The sequence below is a fragment of the Anguilla anguilla genome, chromosome 13, assembly GCF_013347855.1.
Source record: "Anguilla anguilla isolate fAngAng1 chromosome 13, fAngAng1.pri, whole genome shotgun sequence".
NCBI lineage: Eukaryota > Metazoa > Chordata > Actinopteri > Anguilliformes > Anguillidae > Anguilla > Anguilla anguilla.
In genome coordinates this window covers 2,877,501-2,897,500 of record NC_049213.1, presented here as the reverse complement: position 1 = coordinate 2,897,500, position 20,000 = coordinate 2,877,501, and the positions used below count along the sequence as shown (strand labels likewise).

The window sequence follows — 20,000 nt, the reverse complement described above, 5'->3', positions numbered from 1 at the left end:
CGCAGATATAAGCAGAGATGCTGGGGGGGGCAGGGGGTGCACCTACACTGAGCAGGGCAGAGACGCAGATATAAGCAGAGATGCTGGGGGGGGGCAGGGGGTGCACCTACGCTGAGCAGGACAGAGACGCAGATATAAGCAGTGATGCTCACATTCCCAGGCCGGGACAGAAGCAAACCCTGTCTCTTCGCCGTGACATGATCTCATTGTTCTTATTTTCATTTTTTTTTAAACACACTTCCTGTCACGTGACTCACTGTGTCTGCCGAAATGAATTGTGTGAGAGCGTGTGTGCGCGTGCGTGTGTGTGCGTGCGTGCGTGCATTTGTGTGTGTGTGTGTGTATGTGTGTGTGTGCATATGCGCGTGCGTGGGTGTGTGTGTGGGTACTTGTATGCATGTTGGTTTGTGCGATTAATATTGTTGTGGCTGCCGTGCATGCCTTGTTGAGTTTATGATTGGGGGGGGGGCACATTTTGGCCACTATAATCCATGTGATTATGCATTTTAACAAGCTTGATATAGTGCAAATGCCCTCAAACTACATGCTCTTAATAATAAACTAGCTTCTGTGGAAGATTCTGTGGAGGATTATGTTGCTGATGGATCTTCCTCTTTGTCACTGAAGCGTTGTAAACACATTGTCCTTGTCTGCATACAATTTCAGCAGAGATGTACGAGTGCCCTGTGGTGGTCAAGGTCAATGTAACGGGCGAAACTCAAGTCCCTGTTCTGTCCCAAAATATCCGATGCGTTCGGTGCACGGAAAACAAGATAACTGATTATGTTGTCAAATTCCATTTTGAAGCAAACATATTATTAATATTATTATTAATATTATTATTCGCGTGACCACACATGGATGTAATACATCCAGAATAATCAGTCGCCTAAAACAAAGATGTAAATCAACAATAACAGTATCAGTTAAATTAGACATACTTATTTTTTAAATCTGGTTTTCAGAATGTATAAATGGATAGTAATGAATTGATCACATTTTTACACACCCTTTTGTACTGTGTAAGCTTCACTTATATATTGGACTTAAGCTAAGCATATACTCATGGGCTTAGCTTAAGTCCATTCTACATACCATTTTAACACTGTTTGCTGGTCCTTACCGGTCATTACCGGACCTTACCAGTCCTTACCGGTCCGTACCGGTCCTTATCGGTCCTAATCGGTCCTTACCGGTCCTAACCTGTTCTGACCGGTCCTCACTGGTCCTTACCAGTCCTTGCTGGTCCTTACTGGTCCTTACTGGTTCTTACCGGTCCTTGCTGGTCCTTACTGGTCCTTACTGGTCCTTACCGGTCCTTACTGGTCCTTACCGGTCCTTACTGGTCCTTACTGGTCCTTACCGGTCCTTACCGGTCCTTACCGGTCCTTACCGGTCATTACTGGTCCTTACCGGTCCTTGCTGGTCCTTACTGGTCCTTACTGGTCCTTACTGGTCCTTACCGGTCCTTACTGGTCCTTACTGGTCCTTACCGGTCTTTTCCGGTCATTACTGGTCCTTACCGGTCCTTACTGGTCCTTGCTGGTCCTTACTAGTCCTTACTGGTCCTTACCGGTCCTTACTTGTCTTTACCGTGTGCCAGCATGGCATGTTCGCTGTCATCTCAGATCAGTCATTAAAACTAATATCTATTTGTTTTTATTAAAAGTAGACAATGTCATTAGAACACTGTTCAATGATCTTCATTCATACTAAATCAGGAATTAAAAAAAAATAATTATTTATTGATATAACAAAATTACCTAGAATTAGACTACAAACACATTTTGTAAACGAACATTTTGTTGAACATGATTGAGTAGCTGTATTTTTATAGAAATAAGTACGTCAGAACGCAGAAAGATGAACACAGGCCACTCAGTCTATCTACACTTGCCATTGACTGCAAACTGTAGTCTCTGGTAGTCTCTAGATAGAAGCTAGCGCTTGCTGTTAATGGGAATTTTCTTACGCGTAGACCTTTATGTAGTGAGTTGGAATTTTTGTGCAACACTGCATGTTTAAATGTGCTTTGACACTGAGCAGGGCATGTTGTCGCATGCGCACAGGCAGGTATGCTGTGTTAAATGCTGTGTTGAGGGAGGCTATCTGTGCTTAACACTGTGTTGAGAGAAGCTAACTGTGCTAAATGCAGTGTAGTGAAGTGGCTAGCTGTGCTGAATGCTGTGTTGAGGGAGGCTATCTGTGCTTAACACTGTGTTGAGAGAAGCTAACTGTGCTAAATGCAGTGTAGTGAATCGGCTAGCTGTGCTGAATGCTGTGTTGAGGGAGGCTAGATGTGCTAAATGCTGTAATGTGGGAGGCTAGCTGTGCTGAATGCTGTGTTGAGGGAGGCTAGCTGTGCTAAATGCTGTGTTGAGGGAGGCTAGCTGTGCTTAACACTGTAATGTGGGAGGCTAGCTGTGCTGAGCACTGTGTTGAGAGAAGCTAACTGTGCTAAATGCAGTGTAATGAATCGGCTAGCTGTGCTGAATGCTGTGTTGAGGGAGGCTAGATGTGCTAAATGCTATGTTGAGGGAGGCTAGCTGTGCTTAACGCTGTAATGTGGGAGGCTAGCTGTGCTGAATGCTGTGTTGAGGGAGGCAAGCTGTGCTAAATGCTGTGTTGAGGGAGGCTAGCTGTGCTTAACGCTGTAATGTGGGAGGTTAGCTGTGCTGAGCACTGTGTTGAGGTAAGCTAGCTGTGCTTAACGCTGTAATGTGGGAGGCTAGCTGTGCTAAATGCTGTGTTGAGGGAGGCTAGCTGTGCTTAACGCTGTAATGTGGGCGGCTAGCTGTGCTGAATTCTGTGGTGAGGAAGGCTAGCTGTGCTATGCGCTGTGGTGAGGGAGGCTACCTGTGCTGAATGTTGTGCTGAGAATGGCTAGCTGTGCTAAGCATTGTGTTGAGGGAAGGTAGCTGTGCTAAACGCTGTGTTGAGGGTGGGTTGCTGTGCTAAATTCTGTGTTGAGGGAGGCTAGCTGTGCTAAGTGCTGTGTTGAGAGTGGATAGCTGTGCTGAGCACTGTGTTGAGGGCAGTTGTAGTGTGAGATTAAGTTTGGGGGCTGAGGAGTTCTCTCCTCTCCACCCCCACCATCTCCCTCCCTTCCCCGGGTACATTGTGGAAAGTTTGTGTTTGTGTGTCACTAGCATGGAGCCATTAGCATGGTAGGTGAGGGAGCAGTGATTTATGGGTAATCTCTATTTGCCAACCCATTCTGCCATTTTGTCTTTCCCATGGGGGTTTGCCGACTACCTCTCCTCTCTCTACATCCCTGTCCTCCTTTCTCTTTTTCACCCTTATTTCACTCCCTCATTCATTTTCCTCTCTGTCTGTCCCTCTTTCCCTCTCCCCCTTCCTCTTTTACTTTTTCTTTCTCTCACCCCCTCTGTCTTTCACTCCCTCGTTCCCTCTACTCACTGCCTGCCCTCCCCCCCCCCTTGCTCTCTCTCTCTCTCTCTCTTTCTCTCTGTCCTCTGTAGTAGTGTCTTTACAGCAGCAGAAAATGGTTGGGACTGAATCACTGAGTCATCAGGAGAGGAGGGAGGGAGGGGGGCAGAGAATTCACTGGAAATGGGGGGTGGGGGGGGTGTTAGCGGGAAAGAAGAGCACTTTTCATTCTGGGAGGGCTGAATCCAGCATCTGCGTGCCCGTGTCGAAGCGCGTGTGTCAGGGCTGAACCCAGCATCTGCGTGTCCGTGTCGGAGCGCGTGTGTCAGGGGGGAGTGTTCGGTCGGTAACCGCGGTAATCCCGTGGCTGCGAGGGCGTGTCGGTCCGTTAGCGTGCGACGGGCTCGCGGATTTAGGCCCCGCCCACTGCCACACCGGTCTAGCTCCGGAATGACCGCCGGTGGCCGTGTTATTTGAAGACCTCTGCTGTCTGTACGTTGCCTGAGAGTTTTTAAGCTGGCCAATAGCGTATGTGTGTGGAGGGTTAACTCTCCTCCCTATTTCAGAGCTTGGCCTTTTTTTCTTTTTTATTGTTGTTTCACTCCATCTCTCTCGGCTGGCCCCTCTCTTTCTCCCATTCCCTCCCCCTCTTCTCCCCATGCTGCTCTCTGTCTGTCTCCCCCTCTCCCTCTCTTTCTCCCATTCCTTCCCCTTCTTCTTCCCATGCTGCTCTCTGTCTATCTCTCCCTCTCCCTCTCTTTCTCCCATTCCCTCCCCTTCTTCTCCCCATTCTGCTGTCTGTCTGTCTCTCCCTCTCCCTCTCTTTCTCCCATTCCCTCCCCCTGTTCTCCCCATTCTGCTCTCTGTCTGTCTCTCCCTCTCTTTCTCCCATTCCCTCCCCCTCTTCTCCCCATGCTGCTCTCTGTCTGTCTCTCCCTCTCTGGCTGGCCCCACTCCAGTCACACAAGATTTGGAGCTGATAGTCTATTTATAGAGCCTGTGGTTCTGTCGCCATGGCAACCGAGCTGGAGGCCAGAGAGCCAGGGATCTATTTTAGGAGTCAGACACAGCTCTCTCTCTCTCTCTCTCTCTCTCTCTCTTTCATTGCCTCTCACTCCCACCCTCTCTCTCTCTCTCTCTCTCTCTCTCACTCATTCCCCCTCCCTCCCTCCCTCCCTCCCTCCAGTGTTGGAGTGAATGCTGTGGAGGTGTGTGTTTTGGGCGTGGGTGTGTGGGGGAGGAACACAGCAGAGGAGGGGGGGGGGTGAATGCGGGCATAGGGAGCAAGTTACTGCACTTAAGTGGAGTTCAGGAGACATGAGTTTCTGTTTATTTTAAAAAGGGTTTTTTTTTTTTTAAAGTACTTGTGACATTTTTTGCCATTTCAATTCACGTTTAACATTAAATGTAGGTAACATTTTGTCACAAGTTATCAAGTAGATGTTTCATAAGCAGTATAAACAATATGAAATGCTAGCTATTATATGATAAATGAAATCATATAGTATATACATCAACATTTAAGTAATAACCAGAAATACGAGGCTCCCTGCTATGACAGTTGCCGATGGTGGAATATTTCTGTGCTGCTCTTGTGAAGTTTAATTTGTTTAGCCCGTTTTCCAGTCTTGCTGTGAGTTTGGAAAACCGTCCACTCTGCTGTAAACACGTCTCTCACCCTGAAGGCCCAAAGAGCTGATTTAAGCTCCGTTTCTGGGGCGGTTCAGTCGTCCTGCTTAGCATGTGCCCTTAGCTTCGGCAGCCTGTAAGTCGGTTCGGCTGCTGCTCGCGTCCAGGAGGAGCGTGTTGCGATCGAGGGGAGAAGGACGTTGCGTAGGTGAGGGAGGACGGGCCCATGCATAGCACAGACAGCGCACTTAAAGCGGGAGGGTCCAGGGGCTTGTCTGTTCACACGACCCCGCTCTCGCACGCTCACGAGGGGTCGCGTGGTGGCCTACCTGGGGGGCAAGACCGTGGACAGACATGGCCCCTCGACCGTTACAGTGGAGTCTGAGCTCTGGCTTTTAACGCAGTTTATTTTATCAAACTCAATTCAACGTTAGCGGCTGTGCTAACCACTGTGCTAAAGATGAATTCATCGTTAGCAGCTACGCTAACCACTGTGCTAAAGATGAATTAATTGTTAGCAGCTACGCTAACCACTCTGCTAAAGGCAAATTCAGCGTTAGCAGCTACGCTAACCACTGTGCTAAAGATGAATTCATCGTTAGCAGCTACGCTAACCACTCTGCTAAAGGCAAATTCAGTGTTAGCAGCTACGCTAACCACTCTGCTAAAGGCAAATTCAGCGTTAGCAGCTACGCTAACCACTGTGCTAAAGATGAATTCATCGTTAGCAGCTACGCTAACCACTCTGCTAAAGGCAAATTCAGTGTTAGCAGCTACGCTAACCACTGTGCTAAAGATGAATTCATCGTTAGCAGCTACGCTAACCACTCTGCTAAAGGCAAATTCAGCGTTAGCAGCTATGCTAACCACTGTGCTAAAGATGAATTCACTGTTAGCAGCTACGCTAACCACTCTGCTAAAGATGAATTTCACCGTTAGTGGAGCAGTTAGGCAGCCTCAGGAGCGTTTTGCTACAATATGTGCACACATAAACAGGCCACGCATTCCTGTTTTCATATATATTCATACATTCACACACAAAACAATACATGCATGCACTCAGGCTTTTAATTTAGTGACGCATTGGCAGAAGGGACAAAACTGCAAAAGCGGGCCCTTTTCTCGAATAGGGACCTATATCTGTGACCAGAAGGTAGTGGTGTGAGGAACAGATTGAGGGGGTTCTGGGGGTCTTAGTGTGTGCTGGGTGTTGGTGCGAGTGGTCTTATGGGTTGTGTAGTGTGTGTTGGGTGTTGGTGCGAGTGGGCTTATGGGTTCTGTAGTGTGTGTTGGGTGTTGGTGCGAGTGGGTTTATGGGTTGTGTAGTGTGTGTTGGGTGTCTGTGCGAGTGGTCTTATGGGTTCTGTAGTGTGTGTTGGGTGTTTGTGCGAGTGGTCTTATGGGTTGTGTAGTGTGTGCTGGGTGTCTGTGTGAGTGGGCGTATGGGTTGTGTAGTGTGTGTTGGGTGTTGGTGCGAGTGGGCTTATGGGTTGTGTAGTGTTTTCTGGGTGTATTGAGGGATACGTCTTTTGTCTTAGTGACATTTGGCTGTAGGCTGTGCGCCATTGTGAGAAATGGGAAATGCAATGCTAATAGGCTAAAACAGAGTTATTGTCATTATGTAGTTAAGTATGGCGGTATCGCTGGACTATTAGAAATGTGTAATGACGGGTGAGGGGCTGACACAGTCGCTAGTGTAGAGGGTGTACAGGAAGGGGCTCAGAGTGTGAGCTTGTCGGGCTCCAGTGAGGATGATGATGGGTGAGGATGTCACCGTGACCACTCTTGCTGACTGTGATCTGTCGCTGAGGAAGCCCTGTGTGCCCAGTGCATGAGAATCGGTGGGACATCATGTGAGAGAACCCAAAACTCTTATTCTGGGTAGTTCCCCATACATAAGACAACCATCCCACAGACCGATCTTCTGTGTCTGAATGTAACGTACATTTTTCAAAAGAGGACAGAAAATTTGACACTTGCTGTGTTTCTCAAGCTGATAAATATTCCATAGCGTATTTCTCTGAATTCATAATCATCCAATGCATCCTGATTAATGTAGAAGCACGCCATTTCTGTGTAGCTGTGGCCACAGAATCCAGTCGGCTTGTATCCAGTGTATCCGGCATCTAACGGAAAAGCCACTGGATCCTGCTGTTCAAACTGAAATCAGAACGGGCCCGCAGAATCGTTGGGTTTCTGGGAAATCACGCGGGAAAGCTGTGTTTCCTCCTTCGCTCTCTCCTCTCTCTCTCCTTCCACGAATTCCCTCCCTTCTGCGGCACGGTTAGCCACTTCCCGGCGAACAATGTCACTTTTTGTTTGAAAGTTGCTCAATAGCGCAGCATTCTCGACCAGCTTGTGCCGTTTCAGCCGCTGTTTCAGCCCGTTGTTTAGCATATGGAGTGGGTTTTAAGCGGATTTTAAGCGATCTCTTTGAGTAAGCCGCTGATCGCTGATTAGCCAGGATCGCAAGCGGTTAGCCAGGCTGCAGGATGAGGCCTGCTACTGCTAAATAACCCACCCACCCCCCCTACCCCACCCCCTGGAGTCCCTCAGTACCGGCTAGTTTTTAAACGTTAATACCGTTCTTCAATTTCAAAAATGTTTAATACTAGATGTTACTGCTGCGGAGTGCAGCCACCATTAATCTTGTCCAGCTGTTGTACAGAACTGTGACTTATTGCCCTTTGTAGCTGTGATCATGTGACTGTTATTGTGTGTTTATATCAGGTCCCCCTTGAGAAAGAGATGCGAAATCCACTGGGGCTTCCTAGTCAAAGGACAAAACATTTAAAAGGCAAAAACTGTTTGACCTGGAATTGGCTATTGGTCGCACTTATTGATATAACAAATATTACTGTTGCATTACTGATTAAGCTAGCTCAGTTTTCTTTTCTTTTTTTTTTACAGTTGGCAGAACAGGTAAATTTGACGGCTAATTGGAAATCAGCAATGCTAACTTCCAGTTAAAAATAAAAATGTTTTATAACTGTAGCTCATTTGATAAAATGTGCTTATGAACCCTAAAATGCACAGACTTCAGAAACAGTTCTGATTCTGGTGGAGAAATCACAGGGAAATATGAATAACAGTTAAGCTCAGAACATTTTGTTAATCTATTTGTCAGTTTGAAGTATAAAGGGTTTTGATACTACAAAAAATTATTTTGTGGCTAGGTTTCTTATTTTACTTTATGTTCTTATATTTTAATTAAATTAGGCTAGCTTTAATATGGCCAAACTAAAATAAACGTGCAAGTGACATTGAGCAATGTGTGGAATAGGACGGAAGTGGCCATCTTGTAGTTTTGTTGAAGTGTCATTTGGCTGTCCTGTTGCTTGGTCAGAACGAGGGCATCTTGGCCAGCCTGACGCCTTGGGCAAAACTACAGGGGCCCAGATGTTTGAGGCTGGCCCTCTGTATCTCAGTTTCAGCATGAAGTCTGTCCACGAGGGCCTTGTTTTCCAACTGTTTGAATTAGTTAAGAAATTTGTGTGTAACTTTCATACCATGTAGCCTTGAGCTGGAAGGATTTAGCAGATACCTTCTAATGTGATGTTTGTTTATACCAAGGGTGCGACTTATCCTAATTGTTCCTGATGAACAAGAAAGTACAGAATTTTGGAGCCCCGAGTTTCTGTGGGGTCACTTGTTTTTGGCTTAATTGGTGCACATTTTGTCAGTAGCCAGAGCCTGCAGAATCTCAATGTGTGATTGGTAATGACGTACCCCAGTAACACATGGATTATTGTTCTTTGACATTATTCTGCGGGTTTACTTGTCCCCTCTGCTAAGTGTCAAAGGCAACGTGAGGCACGCGATGCTGGTCAGTGGCACTGAAGTGCCCATCGCTGGTCAGTGGCACTGAAGTGCCCATCGCTGGTCAGTGACACTGAAGCTCCATCGCTGGTCAGTGGCACTGAAGTGCCCATCGCTGGTCAGTGGCACTGAAGTGCCCATCGCTGGTCAGTGACACTGAAGTGCCCATCGCTGGTCAGTGGCACTGAAGTGCCCATCGCTGGTCAGTGACACTGAAGTGCCATCGCTCGCAAGCTTGACTGAAGGCAGACGGGGGATGTTTGTTGGTGTGGATGGGTGGATCAGGGCGTCTGTGGCGGTTTGGCGGGTTGTGTTCTCCTGTAGCCCTCCTCAGTCTGCCCGTGGGGGTTAGCGGATGACTCCGCGTGCGTCCGGCCCTCGGGGGCTGTAATCCCGGGCCCTAATGCTGTTACCTTAATAAGATGAGTGCGCGATAAACCCGCCGTCAGCTTTACGGCGCTAACGCTGCAGCGGCAAATCCGCTAAACGACTCGCTGACCAGCCGACCGACCGGCCGGCTGCTCTAGTGACAGTTTGCAGCATCCTTCCTTTCTTTGAGAGAGTCAGAGTGTCAGAGACAGAGTCAGAGAGTCAGATACAGAGTCTGAGTCAGAGAGACAAAGTCAGATACAGAGTCTGAGTCAGAGAGTCAGAGTCAAAGAGTCAGAGACAGAGTCAGAGTCAGAGACAGAGTCAGAGAGTCAAAGTCAGAGAGTCAGATACAGAGTCAGAGTCAGAGTCAAAGAGTCAAAGAGTCAGAGACAGAGTCAGAAAGTCAAAGTCAGAGAGTCAGAGTCAGAGTCAAAGAGTCAGAGACAGAGTCAGAAAGTCGAAGTCAGAGTCACCAACACTCAGACACATAGACAGACATACTCAGACACGCACAGACACACTGGACCAGAGTTGTGAACTTTGAACTTTGGGGTTGGGGGCGTTTGCGTGCACTCTGACAATGTGTGAATGTGCATGCGCTCTGTAAATGTATTCATCAGCAGTGAGAAAGATGAGCTCCCGTGTCCTCCAATGGAAGCTTGCGAGCTTTTGACGTGAGCCAATCAGCTGGGAGTATTCCTTTAAATCGTTAGCAGAATGACGTGGGTGGGAAAGACTCTTAACAAAGGCACAAGAAAAGTTAATTAATTGATGCTCACCAAGTAGAAGGCCTTTTTTGGATGTGACACAGGCAAACGGAGGTGACTGGTGGTCTCAGCTCTTATTGGTCAAACTCAGAGGAGGTCGTGTTTATGTTCCTGGTGACTCCTGTACTGTCATTTTACAATTTTTTTGTGAAAATTATAGTTTTGCTTTGTTTTTAATCATGCCTCCATTTCAGGGCAAATAAATTACATCCAGTTTTAAGTTCTTTTAAAAACAAAAAAAACAGAATTAGTTTTGAAATATAATAAGTCATGGGCTGCTGCGTGGCTCATCCTGTTAAGGCTCTGTTTCAGTGTGTGGATGGGGCCCATAGTCTGGTATCTGTTAAGGCTCTGTTCCAGTGTGTGGATGAGCCCCATGGTCTGGTATCTGTTAAGGTACTGTTCCAGTATGTGGATGGGCTCCATGTTCCAGTGTGTGGATGGGCTTCATGTTCCAGTGTGGATGGGCCCCACAGTCTGGTATCTGTTAAGGCTCTGTTCCAGTGTGTGGGTGGGCCCCATGGTCTGGTATCTGTTAAGGCTCTGTTCCAGTGTGTGGATGGGCCCCATGGTCTGGTATCTGTTAAGGCTCTGTTCCAGTGTGTGGATAGGCCCCATGGTCTGGTATCTGTTAAGGCTCTGTTCCAGTGAGTGGATGGGCCCCATGGAACCAGTATCTGTTAAGGCTCTGTTCCAGTGTGTGGGTGGGCCCCATGGTCTGGTATCTGTTAAGGCTCTGTTCCAGTGTGTGGAACAGAGCCTTAACTAATAACAGTGATGCAGCGCGGGACTAGTCATATGACTCATGTGATGCAGGGTGTATGTGTGAGTGTGTGTGTGTGTGTCCGTGTGCATGTGTGTGTGCGCGCGCATTTCTGTGTGTGTGTGTGTGTGTGTGTGTGTATGTATTTGTGTGTGTGTTTGTGTGTGTGTGTGAGCACGCACATGTGTATGTGTGTTTGTGTCCGTGTGTGTGCATGTGAGTGTGTGTGTTTCTGCGTGTGAGTGTGTGTGAGTGTGTTTGTGGATCACAATTTGGACATTTTTATATTGAGATTTTGAAATCAGCTTGTCAAAATGGGGAGCATTTCTCCCATTGCTTTCCACAAGCATTGGGAGAAATAAAAGCAGGTGGCTTCTTCTTTTTGAAAATATAATAAGGAGCAACAAATAAAATGTTGATATTTGAATATCTGTATAACTTGATGGTAAGAGGAGTCTGTGTTGAGCAGTCAGATCTGGGTTGGGCAGTAGAGTGTGATTTGGTGTGGCATTTGCTCAGTGGAAAATATATTACATTTCTTGTGAATTGTTATCGATTTACAGCCTGGTCTACATTTTCCTAAGATTTGAGCACAATTTTTATTAATTTTGCAATTTATCTGCGTGGAAAATTAGCTGGTGTATGTTGGGTGTAGAGGGCTGGTCTGTGTTGGGTGTAGGGGGCTGGTGGTGTATGTTGGGTGTAGACGGCTGGTGTGTGTTGGGTGTAGGGGGCTGGTGTATGTTGGGTGTAGAAGCCTGGTGTGTGTTGGGTGTAGAAGCCTGGTGTGTGTTGGGTGTAGAAGCCTGGTGTGTGTTGTGTGTAGAGGGCTGGTGTTTGTTGGGTGTAGAAGCCTGGTGGTGTGTGTTGGGTGTAGAGGGCTGGTGTCTGTTGGGTGTAGAAGCCTGGTGGGTGTAGAGGTTAAGATGAGCTCAGAGTAATGTCAGCCATACCCTCTCAGGGGTCACTCTGGTACTGGAGCACACAGTATTACCGGCTGGAGGCCAGTGCTAGGCTATTATTGGAGCGGCTCTATTAATAGGGAGAAATTCTATAATTGAGACGTAGGCCTGGATCCGAATCATGGACATGACATCAGAGCCCTATCAGAGCGGGGGTGGGGGAGGGGCTGTCCCTGTCTGTCTGCCACTGTCTGTCTGTCTGTCTGTCCGTATATGCACTGCAGCCTACCCGTCACATTTCCCCTTCCGTGTCACATTCCGGGGGGTGGGGTGGGGTGGGGGGATGTACCTTCACTGCCTCTGTTGTGTGTGCAGTTAGCAGGATGGCTACCTCTGTCTCAAATCACTCCTGCGGTTCTTTGACTTGGAGTTTTTTTTTTTTGTATTATCCGTTTGTATTACCTGTCATTTTTATTAATGGTGGAATCTTCCCTGTGAGCGCCTGTGAGTTTAGGTTTGTTGCACCAATTAACCAACCCCCCACCCAAACCAGCCAAAACGCATTACTGCAGGTGACACTGAGTCCTGGCTCGTATCCTTAGGAGGGTCTGTGTGGGTAGCTCAGCTGGTTTTGTCCCTTCAGCAGGAAGGCTCAGTAGCCGCCTCAGGGTTAGCGGGTGCGTGGTCTAACCGCACGCTTCTCTGCAGTCTAACGTGCTGAAGATCCACTGGTTAGCATTAGTGCTAAACTGACCCGATGCATGTTGAGTGTATTAGCCCGGACCTGTCTGAGGATCCACTGGTTAGCATTAGTGCTAAACTGACCCGATGCATGGTGAGTATATTAGCCCAGACCTGTCTGAGGATCCACTGGTTAGCATTAGTGCTAAAATGACCCGATGCACGGCGTGTGTATTAGCACAGACCTGTATGAGGATCCACTGGTTAGCATTAGCTCTAAACTGACCTGATGCCTTGTGAGTGTATTAGCCCGGACCTGTCTGTGGATCCACGCGGTGATGTGTGTAAACGCAGCAGACTGCTGTGCTGCTGGGGCCTGGCCTTCTGAAGCCTGTCACCATGCCCCTCTTATCCTGGCCTGAACCACGATACCTGTGAGCTCTTTTTTTATTGGTCTGAAGATTTAAGTTGTGTTGTGGTGGCTGTGCTGGTGTTTTGGGCTGTTAAAGAGTCTGCAGCGAGGGCTTGTGCCTCCTTCCTGGCCAGAGTCTGAGAAGCAGGAGGAAGTGCTCCTACTACTGCAGATTCATTGACTACAGTGTTTTCTGACTGAGCAACCTGATGGTGACTCACTGCCCAGTTTTCTCATTCAGCGTGGGGAATGTTACACCCTCTGCTGGTAGCTTGGGGAACTGACGAGGGCTGAAGTCCCAGCTCTGTGTCTTTGCTGGCTAGTGTAAGTAAATATGCCTCTGCTTTTCTGTTTCAGCTTTTTAGACAAGATTGACATCGTGAAGCAGAGCGACTACACTCCCACCGATCAGGTGACCCACTTTTGACCTTTGAACTTATAGGCAAGGAATACCGGCCTTGTTTAAGAAACCAAAACTTTAATGAAAATATCCTTGTAAAATATTTCTTTTGACCCATGTTTCATAACATGAGCAGTCATGGAAGGCCCAAGTGTCTTAATTATTTATTTAGGCCCAATAATTATTGAAATTTTTTCTACATTTCTTGATTGATTTTGATTGAAATTACAGCGACTGTTGTAGTGGCCTTGTGTTGAGCTTTACTGTGGCCTAGTCTGCTAATGAGCCACTGTTTAGTGTGTATAGCCGAGTGACCGAGGGTAATTTATGGGGAAAAAATCCACCTCAAACATTGCCCCCCCGTCCCTGTAGCCTGTCCATGAAAGTCAAAAGTTTGGATTCTGTATATTCTCTAAGCTATTCTTGCACTGAATAGATTTGTAAATGAGATTGGTTACAAATGAGGTTAGTCAAAGATGGAGAGATACTGCAGAAATTAACAGTACATCCCTCACCCCCCCCCCCCCCCCTTTCTCAGGACCTATTGAGATGCCGAGTGCTGACGTCTGGGATTTTTGAGACGAGATTCCAGGTGGACAAAGTCAATTTCCAGTGAGTTTGACCCAGGAAGTGTTCTGTCATTTCTCCCTGAGGCGCAATGGGCTCATCAGTGTGTCACAGGGTTTGATTAGTATTCACTGTCTGACCATAATAAGAGCGTAATAGGCACAGATAAATTGAGACTGGACTGTGGTGGGACATGCAGAGCTTTTAATTTGTACTTTTTCTTCGTCTTTCACCTCTTAGCATGTTCGATGTGGGAGGTCAGCGGGACGAACGCAGGAAGTGGATCCAGTGTTTTAATGGTGAGACCTCTGTATAGTATGCAAGTGAAGATATTCAGTGGTTTCTTCATTACATTTTTCCAGTATTTAAGCCGCACCATATGTAATATCTGAGAATCATTATCAGTTCTTTTTATTGTATCAATTTCATCATTTGTAGTTGCATTACATTTTATAGAACTGTTTTATTTGTAATACGCTGGTAATTAGAACTGATGTATACACAAGGTTCAAACTTGTTCAGAACCAAAGAATTAATGTACAAATTAAACAGAAAAATAGGGAAAAAAGATGTACTCAGTTGTGGGTCACACAGTGTTACATATCTCATATTATGGAGGATGTGTGTGGCAGTTATTGTCACACAGCTGTGTTATATTTCATCCAACAGCCTTATTTACAAGAATGATGCAATCATCCATTCAGATATTTCAGTTATTCCAGACCACTTCCATATGGTACATGGAATGCTACTACTACTATGACTACTACTAATACTACTGCTACTGCTGCTGCTGCTGCTACTACTGCAACTGGTACTAATACGACTAATACTACTGCTGCTACTATTGCAACTGGTACTAATACGACTAATACTACTGCTACTGCTGCTGCTGCTTCTACTAATGATGCTAATACTACTACTACTGCTGCTACTACTGCAACTGGTGCTAATACTACTGCTACTGCTGCTGCTACTACTAATGATACTAATACTACTGCTGCTGCTACTACTGCTGCTGCTGCTACTACTAATGATACTAATACTACTGCTACTGCTGCTACTACTGCAACTGGTACTAATACTACTAATACTGTTGCTGCTACTACTACTACTGCTACTACGACTAATACTACTATTACTACTAATACTACTACTACTATTACTGCTGCTGCTGCTACTATGACTAATACTACTATTACTACTAATACTAATGCTACTACCGCTGCTACTATTACTGCTACTACTACTAATACTACGACTCCTACTACTCCTACTACTGCCGCTGCTACTACTACGAAAAACTACTACTAATACTATTACTACTACTATTACTTCTACTGCTAATACTACTACTACTGCTAGTCCTACTACTGCTGCTGCTACTACTGCTACTACTAATACTGCTACTGCTACTTCTACGAAAAACTACTACTAATACTATTACTACAACTACTAACAACAACAAACAACTAGAGTTTTTTTTTCTAGCATTGTGTACAACGCACTTCTACACCATAAACGTATATGTAAAATAGAATAAACATTAAACATTGTTAATATAGTTACATAAGGTAGTACGTTTGTATAAAATGGTTCTATGAACATGATTTAACACAGTTAGATGAACCTGGGCTGTTCTGCTTAATAAATGACATTAAATAGGATGGTGTGGGATTCACAGAATAAAAGAAAGAATAAGAATTTATAAGAAATGTTTTAATTAATAGTAAGAGGAATTAGACTAAGAATTAATATTGTCTTCCTGCTTCCTGTTTGTGATAGTTTCAAACATTGCCCATACCATTGTAAGGGTTTATAAAATGGGGTAGGATATTAAATTAATTTGTTGGGAAGAGGGGAGCGTGAAATTAAATAGGAAATGGTGGACTGGATTTCCCAAACTTGCAAATATGTCATTACTAAAACTTTTAGCTTTGCTAAAAACATTAATGGGGTGAACAACATGTCATAGATGAACCAGGAGAGATACAGAAAGTGCTGAAGGAGAACGTTACCGTTTTATGAAAAGGAAATGTCTGAAATGAGGGGTCATTGGGTGGTGGAAAATTTTACAAAGCAGCAACAAATGATTACGTTGAGACAGATGAACTTGGACCAAGAATTCACACTAAATAATTGTGACAGTGATTTCCATGATTTCCATGATTTGTGTGATGGCAAGGCCTTAATGGTACTTATACTCTACTTACAACTCTATTGAACTTGTAGATTAAAGCGATTTTGTATATGGACTTTGAGAACAGTAGGTATTAACACAGCAAAGTTAAAACGTACAAGAGGTATACCCATTGGGGGGTGGGGGGGGGGGAGTAAGGTTCTTGCAAAATTAGGCAGAACAGTTGAAATAGGTGAACTGAAATGAAAAATGAACTACAGCTGAATATAAACTTGGAATGTATCGTAATCACATGTCGAAGCATGCACAAGACTGCTAATTCAGTGGACTATAGAGAACATGTATGGAAAGTCCTCCTACATAACTTCAACATGCCACAAATAAAAGACAATTTCAGAAAATAACCATTCTCACTTCTAACTAGACCTGGGTCAAATACGTATTTGACCCAGGTCTGGTTCTAACATGGTCCTCTCTGCACGTTTCCTATTTTTGGTGTATATTTGTGCATTAAGCATTTATCTTATCCTGCGTGACTTTTAAAAAAGAACAGAAGAAGGTTGTGACTGTTAGCATCCGATAGCAGCAACTCACACTGCAACATGATGATAAGTGACACAGTAGGTATACTCATTCTTCACTTCTAAGTCCTCTGTCACGCCTAAACTTTCACTTCCTGTTTGAATGTGAGATACAGGCCTTTGCTTTGCAGCCGCAATGAGACGTTAAATGAGTCTTTCTGCAGACAGGCTCAATATAATGGGGACTGACTCCTGCATCTGTTGGTCAGGCACAGGCTGCAATGTAAAGTAGTGGTTGGGGAACTGGGCTTGTTCCCTGGAGGTTGCAGGTTCAAATTCGAGGTGGGGCACTGCTGTTGCACCCTTGTGTGAGGAAGCCACTTCACCTGAATTGCTGCAGTGAAAGAGTGTTGTGGAGTATAAACGCACGCTGTGTATTGAGTAAGGGTGTCGGCTAGGTTATTCGGTCTGTCTCCGCAGTGTTAACCCTCGCTTCGCCCTGTGTGTTATCACAGATGTGACGGCCATTATTTTTGTGGTGGCCAGCAGCAGCTACAACATGGTGGTACGGGAGGACAATCAGACCAACCGCCTGCAGGAGGCCCTCAACCTCTTCAAGAACATCTGGAACAACAGGTGCTGTGCAGGCCCCATCTTCCCAGCCTTATTCCACAGTGCGCACGCACACACACACACACACACGCATACACGCATGCACGCGTACACACACACACACGCACACATACACATACACAGTGAGTGACTTGAGCCGCAGGGAGGTAGAACTTATATTATTGATGAATTGATATTTATATTAAGGAAATAGTTTGTGAAATCTGTGAACATAACAAACCAAGGGGCAATGTGCAGTCTGTTCTGTAAACTTCGTTTTGAATCTTCAGTTTGACACATTTTTTGATAGCTGTGTGGAATAAATTTTAGGTGGAAAACGTGCCCAGTCGCTATCACCTTTTGTTTTGACAGATTTTTAGTTTTTGTTCATAAATATACGTTTTATGAAAACACTACACTATAGCATCTTCCATGTAGGAAAATGATAACAGTTAAGGCTAACGGAAACCACTTCAGTTAGCCCACACGATAGCCCACGCCTCGACCCTCACGCTGATGTGCGAAGGATTCATTTGAGTCGTAGCCAAAAGCAAGATGGGGGACTGCGCAGTCCAGTCGGCCTGGAAATGGCCGCTTTGTTTTGCGCTCTGAGGTGGACTGGTTTGGCTTTATGACGGAAAGGCAGGCGTCGTTTCCCCGCCGTGAGAGATGCCGCCGCCGCCGTCGGCCTGCTCTGAAGAAGTCTCTTTCCGTCCCACAGGTGGCTCCGCACCATTTCCGTCATCCTCTTCCTCAACAAACAGGACCTGCTGGCCGAGAAGGTTTTGGCGGGAAAATCCAAAATCGAGGAGTACTTCCCAGAGTTTGCGCGCTACATCACGCCTGATGACGGTACCTGATGAATAATTATCACTGGCTTCATAATATAAGTGGGAATACAGTTTATTGCTTCATAATATTAATGGAACTTTTGTTATTCAGGCAGATTCTACACAAGTCATGAAGGCTGCAATTAATCCAACCTTTGAATTTGCTGCTCTTCACATCTTTAAACAGATGTATTAATTTAAATGCACTGTTTTAATAATAACCCTCACCCTCACATAGAACTGTAGCCTGTAAAGCTCAGTGCAGCTTTCGGTCCTCTGGTTTTTATTACTCTATACAGAGACATTTTTATTCTGATGGTCAGATTTTGTGGTTTGTCTTCTCGAACAGATTAAATGATGGCCTTTTTTATGTCATTTGCATATGAATATTCTCAGATCTGGTGCTACAAGCCAAAAATGAAGTGGTTCCTGTCGCTCACAAAGTTAGAAACTTTTTTGGAGATTTGAGCATGATATAACATTGCCGTCACAGTAGACCATACTAGGGGATTCTTGGGTGGACAAAACTAGTTTTAGATATTGTCTAATATCTAAATTCCTATATACCGTATGAGTTTTTGGCAGCGTTGAGGTGCTTTTGAATATTGTGGTTCGAACTCAGCCCGAACTCAGCCCAAACCCAGCCCGAACTCAGCCCGAACTCAGCCCAAAGTCAGCCCAAACCCAGCCCGAACCCAGCCCGAACCCAGCCCGAACTCAGCCCAAAGTCAGCCCAAACCCAGCCCAAACCCAGCCCAAACCCAGCCCAAACCCAGCCCAAACCCAGCCCAAACTCAGCCCAAACCCAGCCCAAACTCAGCCCAAACCCAGCCCAAACTCAGCCCAAACTCAGCCCAAAGTCTCCGCTGGTTTTCCTTTCAGTCAGCAGCCAGAGCAAGGTGTGTGGTCTCTACCTGATCAGTGACTTGTATTAATCACTTCCTGTTAGCGTAGGAACACATTCAGAACCAGCCAACACCGTGTGGCCCTCTAGGACTTGCATTTGAAATCCCTGTCATTGACCCTTCCTAGAGGAAAAGGACACACAGGAAGGACTTGTTCCAGCAGTAGTGTAAATCCGTGTAGGCGGTTCTCCTCAGCAGGAAGTCGTCGTGTCTCAGGGAGGAGTACCCGGCAGCGACCCCACACGTCGGCATCCTCGCTTTGCTTGTTACACTTGTAGCTGTGTGACGTAACGTGAGGTCGTTGTGTGATGCTTCCGTTTTCCAAATCTGTGCGACCCGGCTGAGAAACACCCTCTCTCCCCCCTGCAGCTACGCCCGAGCCCGGGGAGGACTCGCGAGTCACCAGGGCGAAATACTTCATCCGGGACGAGTTCCTGGTGAGTGCGGGACGCCTGCCCTGTTTAAACACCACACTGCAGCTTCAGCATCAGCTGAGAGACATACGTTCTGTTACCGATTCTTAATACCACTCCCCCCTCTGTGTGTCTGATCCAGCTTGCTTTACTATTGTTTTTTAAATGTATTTGATGATGTCATATTTACATACTTAAAAGGGGAAGTTCAGCAAAAAATAAAAGGGGGCTATATTTTCACTTACCCAGGGTGCTATCTATACGTCCAGATGAGATGAGATTAGAGTTTTCTAGGTATTTGCTGCAGCTCATCCTTGTGTTTCTTTGAAAACTACTTTCCACCGAAGTACGCCAACCGTGTACATCCGCAGTCTCAACCAATGCACCCCAGTATTCTGGGGCACAGTGTTGACCAAGTTTACTTTTGCCAGCTGTTACAACAATAGACAAAAATGGCGCAAAGCTTCCAGTATTTGTAGTGTACCCTTATGTTCAACTAGCAAATTAAAACAGTTGTATTTGACAGCGCCGGAGCAACAAACTTATTAACATCAGGCTTAACAGAAGGAAAATAAATATTGCTGGCCGCCCTGTTCTGATCGTTACAGACAGTGAAATATAAAGCTTGTTGGACTGGTTCCAGTCCAGTTGTACAGACATCGGGCATAGGTCCTCATTTCTTGGCTGATGCAGACCTCTGCTTTCGTTGTGTCGGCCATGTTTTTTTCTGACACTGTGGGATGGGAAGAGTGTGCTGCAGGGGATTGTGGGTGCTCTGGGAGCCGCTGCGTGCCGTCAGGGTCCCCCCCTGCACCATCGGTGACCCCCGATTTCTTCTTCCATCACGACTGCAACATATCTGCCCCTTCTGGGATAC

General features: G+C 46.0%; 1 protein-coding gene across 2 annotated transcripts in view; it reads left to right on the top strand.

Moving 5' to 3' along the window:
* gnas (GNAS complex locus) overlaps positions 1-20,000 on the top strand; it is a 77,564-nt gene that overhangs the window by 56,490 nt on the left and 1,074 nt on the right. For both annotated transcript variants that reach the window (XM_035388282.1, XM_035388283.1), the window contains exons 6-11: positions 13,093-13,147; positions 13,674-13,747; positions 13,943-14,001; positions 16,879-16,999; positions 17,697-17,827; positions 19,080-19,147. In XM_035388282.1, coding sequence (XP_035244173.1) covers positions 13,093-13,147; positions 13,674-13,747; positions 13,943-14,001; positions 16,879-16,999; positions 17,697-17,827; positions 19,080-19,147 — 508 coding nt within the window. The remainder of the gene's footprint in view (positions 1-13,092; positions 13,148-13,673; positions 13,748-13,942; positions 14,002-16,878; positions 17,000-17,696; positions 17,828-19,079; positions 19,148-20,000) is intronic.